Consider the following 4,723-nt stretch of genomic DNA (forward strand, 5'->3'; position numbering starts at 1 on the left):
GTGGGTCAGACCCAGAATTCTCTCCGGGAAAGAAAATACCAGCATAGGTCTGACATAGGTTTGAACAATTCAGCTAAGCGAACGTGGGTCACCATGCACTTCCACGAGCCTGGCCACGCGCAGGACAACATAAAGGTCATGGCCACTGAAGAAGTACATCTGAAGAATAAACAAGCAAGGCTCAAGAGGGAACAGTTCTGGATGGCGAAACTGAGGACAGTCCACCCTTTTGGTCTCAACACGCTACAACTGGATATCTGAATTTATTTCGACCTGAAAGCTGTGTTTGACAATGACGATGGATCACTTCCAGAGACAGAATGGTGTGAATGCTAACTTGTGTGAAAACAACAACTAGTACTACTACAACGACGACGACAATGACTATGACTACTACTACTACTACTACCACCACCACAACTACCACAACTACTACCACTTCCATGACCATTACAGCAACAACAACCACTACTACAACGACGATGATGACGACAACGATGACCGCTACAAATACTACTGATCGTGGGTGTGGAGGTGACGCTGGTGCTGATTATGGTGATGGATGTCCTACTATTCTAGTTCATTCAGTTGTTTATTTTCTTTTCTTTTATCTTTTTTTTTTTTTTTTTTTTTTTTTTTTTTTTTTTTACATTTTTTCATCAATTAATCATAGATGTAACATTCAACCCTTTCCCTTTCTTTCCCCTCATCAGTACTTTTCTTAGATGCCTCTCTTTTTGTAATACAGCTCATTGTTCTCAACGATTTGATTGTTTATAATTGTTACCCCCCACCCCACACCCCTCCCTTTTAAATTTAAAAAAAAAATTTTTTATTATTTTTATTTTATTTTATTTATTTATCTATTTGTTTATTCATTTATTTATTTTATCTATTTTTTTTTATTCATTTATTTTTTTCTTGTTTAAAAAAACAATTTATTTTTTATCTTTTTATTTTAAAAAATCTATTATTATTATTATTATTATTATTATTATTATCATCATCATAATCATCATTCTTAATCCTCTTTTGAGTATCCCCCCTCCCCCTTACCCCCACCCCCCTTTATTTTCTTTCTTTATTTTAAATATCTATTTATTTTATTTATTTATTTATTTATCGTTGATTTTTATTTCATTTTTCTTCGGATTGTTATTATTTATCGTTTTATTTCTCTACTGTTGATTGAGTTATTCAGTAAGTTAGGTTTTAAGGAACTTATTTTTTGACAGTAGAAGAAAATAGACAACTGCAATTATTTAGGCTCTGGGCGATACCTGGCATTGTGAAATTGCATCACAACATGTACGCCATGGCGTGCTTGCGTCATAATAGCTGCGTAAGAGCGACCCTGGTAACATGTAAACAACTTATCCTTTGAGGAAGGAACGTGATCGTTCCGAAAATTTGGAATATTTGACAGATTGATGTTTTTGTTTTCTTTTTTCTCTTTATATATATATATATATATATATATATATATATATATATAGGCGCGCGCGCGCGCACACACACACACACACACACACACACACACACAATAAGAACAGAAAGACACTGAGGCACACACACACACACACACACACACACACACACACACAGACATCTTTGTCGACTTTTCCTTTTAAACAACAACGGCATATCTTTGGTGAGAAACAAGAGAAACACTGACCATCTTGGATAAAATACCAAGCTTGCCACTGGTTGCCTGAAACAAACAAACAAAAAAATCACGGTGCTGAGTATACTTTTCTGTCATCTAAGCTCAATAACTTTCTTAAGCTAAAAAGGGGTGGGAGGGGAGGGGAGAGAGAGGGGCGGGAGGGGGAAGGGAGGTGCAGGGGTGTGGTGGTGGTGGTGGGGGGCTTTTGCCTTTTGTCACACTGATGAAAGAGGTTCACGTATTGTCGCGCATTGTCACGCATTGCATTGTCATGCATTGTCACGCGTGTATTTCAAGACCAAAAATAGAGAACCTCTCTGAAACGAACCTTGTGTATGGTCTTGTGTTCCCTTTCCTGTCCCTCTTTTCCTCATCTCTCCGTTCTCGAAAACAGCTGTCCTGAAGATAGAACCCACCTGACATCTACAAAACACACACACACACACACACACAGAGGGAGAGAGAGGGAGAACAAGAACAAGAACTCTAACTGAACCAGGCCATCTGCCCATGTCAAGGGGGGTGAGACCAACTAAGGGGGTATGTGAAATGATCAACAAACACCAACATAATCATGTTTCAGGCTGACTGGTCAATGACATAGCGTTATTTCGAACTGTAAATGCATCAGTCAGATACCCTGCTGGTCTATACGTACATCTGGCATTAGACATCAATAAAGACAGCCTGAAATCAGAGGAACTGCCTTTAATACTTGCTGGGGATGTACCTTTCCCAGAGATCAGAATGTTTGGAACATATAAATACAAAATGAATTTCACTTTGAGACACCTTGGACAGTCAGTGGAAACGTTCCTGGAATGACGCTAATGGTGAGTTCGAAAAGCTGACCTAACCCTGACTTTCTCGTCCGGCGCAGAGAACGCTCTTCAAACGCGCAAAACTCAGTGAGGACCTAACCCGGACTTTCTCATCCGGCGCAGAGAACGCTCTTCAAACGAACAAAACTCAACGTGTGTCTTACCCTGACTTTCTCATCCGGCGCAGAGAACGCTCTTCAAACGCGCAAAACTCAACGTGCGTATTACCCGGACTTTCTCATCCGGCGCAGAGAACGCTCTTCAAACGCGCAAAACTCAACGTGCGTATTACCCGGACTTTCTCATCCGGCGCAGAGAACGCTCTTCAAACGCACAAAACTCAACGTGTGTCTTACCCTGACTTTCTCATCCGGCGCAGAGAACGCTCTTCAAACGCACAAAACTCAACGTGCGTATTACCCGGACTTTCTCATCCAGCGCAGAGAACGCTCTTCAAACGCGCAAAACTCAACTTGTGTCTTACCCTGACTTTCTCATCCGGCGCAGAGAACGCTCTTCAAACGCGCAAAACTCAACGTGCATCTTACCCTGACTTTCTCATCCGGCGCAGAGAACGCTCTTCAAACGCGCAAAACTCAACGTGTGTCTTACCCGGACTTTCTCATCCGGCGCAGAGAACGCTCTTCAAACGCACAAAACTCAACGAGGACCTAACCCTGACTTTCTCATCCGGCGCAGAGAACGCTCTTCAAACGCACAAAACTCAACTTGTGTCTTACCCGGACTTTCTCATCCGGCGCAGAGAACGCTCTTCAAACGCACAAAACTCAACGTGTGTCTTACCCTGACTTTCTCATCCGGCGCAGAGAACGCTCTTCAAACGCGCAAAACTTAACTTGTGTCTTACCCGGACTTTCTTGTCCAGCGCAGAGAACGCTCTTCAAACGCGCAAAACTCAACGACGACCTAACCCTGACTTTCTCGTCCGGCACAGAGAACGCTCTTCAAACGCACAAAACTCAACGTGCATCTTACCCTGACTTTCTCATCCAGCGCAGAGAACGCTCTTCAAACGTGCAAACTCAACCTGTGTCTTACCCTGACTTTCTCATCCGGCGCAGAGAACGCTCTTCAAACGCACAAAACTCAACGTGTATCTTACCCTGACTTTCTCATCCGGCGCAGAGAACGCTCTTCAAACGCGCAAACCTCAACGAGGACATAACCCTGACTTTCTCATCCGGCGCAGAGAACGCTCTTCAAACGCGCAAAACTCAACGAGGACCTAACCCTGACTTTCTCGTCCAGCGCAGAGAACGCTCTTCAAACGCACAAAACTCAACGTGTATCTTACCCTGACTTTCTCATCCGGCGCAGAGAACGCTCTTCAAACGCGCAAAACTCAGCGAGGACCTAACCCGGACTTTCTCATCCGGCGCAGAGAACGCTCTTCAAACGCGCAAAACTCAACGTGCGTATTACCCGGACTTTCTCATCCGGCGCAGAGAACGCTCTTCAAACGCGCAAAACTCAACGTGTATCTTACCCAGACTTTCTTGTCCAGTGCAGACTCTGTCGAGATGCTGTGGAGCTGAGGAGTGACGATCCAAGGTCGATGGGGTGTTGCCTGTCGGCTGACTTCTCCTGGCTATTTATAACTGAGCAAGCCAGATCAAGTTTGCTCGGAGCACTGCTGTGAAAACGTTGATGTTAAAATTAACCCTATGACTGCTGGTGACGACATTAATGCTGGTCTGGGAAAAGGCGGTAACCTTGAGATCAGACTGAGATGCCGGGAGGGAAGGATCTCAAGTCACGATGTTTCCTCTCTCAGGACAAATGTGACTTCCAACCGTTTTCCTGTTAATTACAGCTGTCGTGACTGTGAGTGTGTGTGTGTGTGTGTGTGTGTGTGTGTGTGTGTGCGTGCGTGCGTGCGTGCGTGCGTGTGTGTTACAGTCTCATTCTCACCAGAGACTAATCAGAGATACGCACATGTGTATATAAAGATCCAAAAGGAAATACTTTATTAAGTTATTATTTTACTAAGTGTTATTACCATATTATTATTATTATTACTATTGTTATTGTTATCGTAATTATGTAACTAGCAAGCCTCACACTGATTGTACCTAATTAATGATACTATGAACTAAACCTATATGTTCAGCGTTATCATAGATATAAAGTATCCAAACTAAAACTGTCATATATATATATATGTGTGTGTGTGTGTGTAAACAAAAAACAACATTGTCCGACTGCAAATACTTCG

The 4,723-nt window shown here is 42.8% G+C and overlaps 1 protein-coding gene across 1 annotated transcript in view; it reads right to left on the reverse strand.

Annotated features, from left to right (window-relative positions):
* LOC143274971 (uncharacterized) overlaps positions 1-4,053 on the reverse strand; it is a 12,965-nt gene extending 8,912 nt beyond the window's left edge. Inside the window, exons 1-2 of the mRNA XM_076578996.1 lie at positions 3,995-4,053; positions 1,676-1,711 (exon numbers count right to left, since the gene is read on the reverse strand). Of these exons, the coding sequence (XP_076435111.1) occupies positions 1,676-1,678 (3 nt within the window). The 5' untranslated portion in view covers positions 1,679-1,711; positions 3,995-4,053. The remainder of the gene's footprint in view (positions 1-1,675; positions 1,712-3,994) is intronic.
* Between the last annotated feature and the right edge of the window lie 670 nt (positions 4,054-4,723).

This window comes from Babylonia areolata, chromosome 29, assembly GCF_041734735.1.
Source record: "Babylonia areolata isolate BAREFJ2019XMU chromosome 29, ASM4173473v1, whole genome shotgun sequence".
In the NCBI taxonomy this organism is placed as follows: Eukaryota; Metazoa; Mollusca; class Gastropoda; order Neogastropoda; family Buccinidae; genus Babylonia; species Babylonia areolata.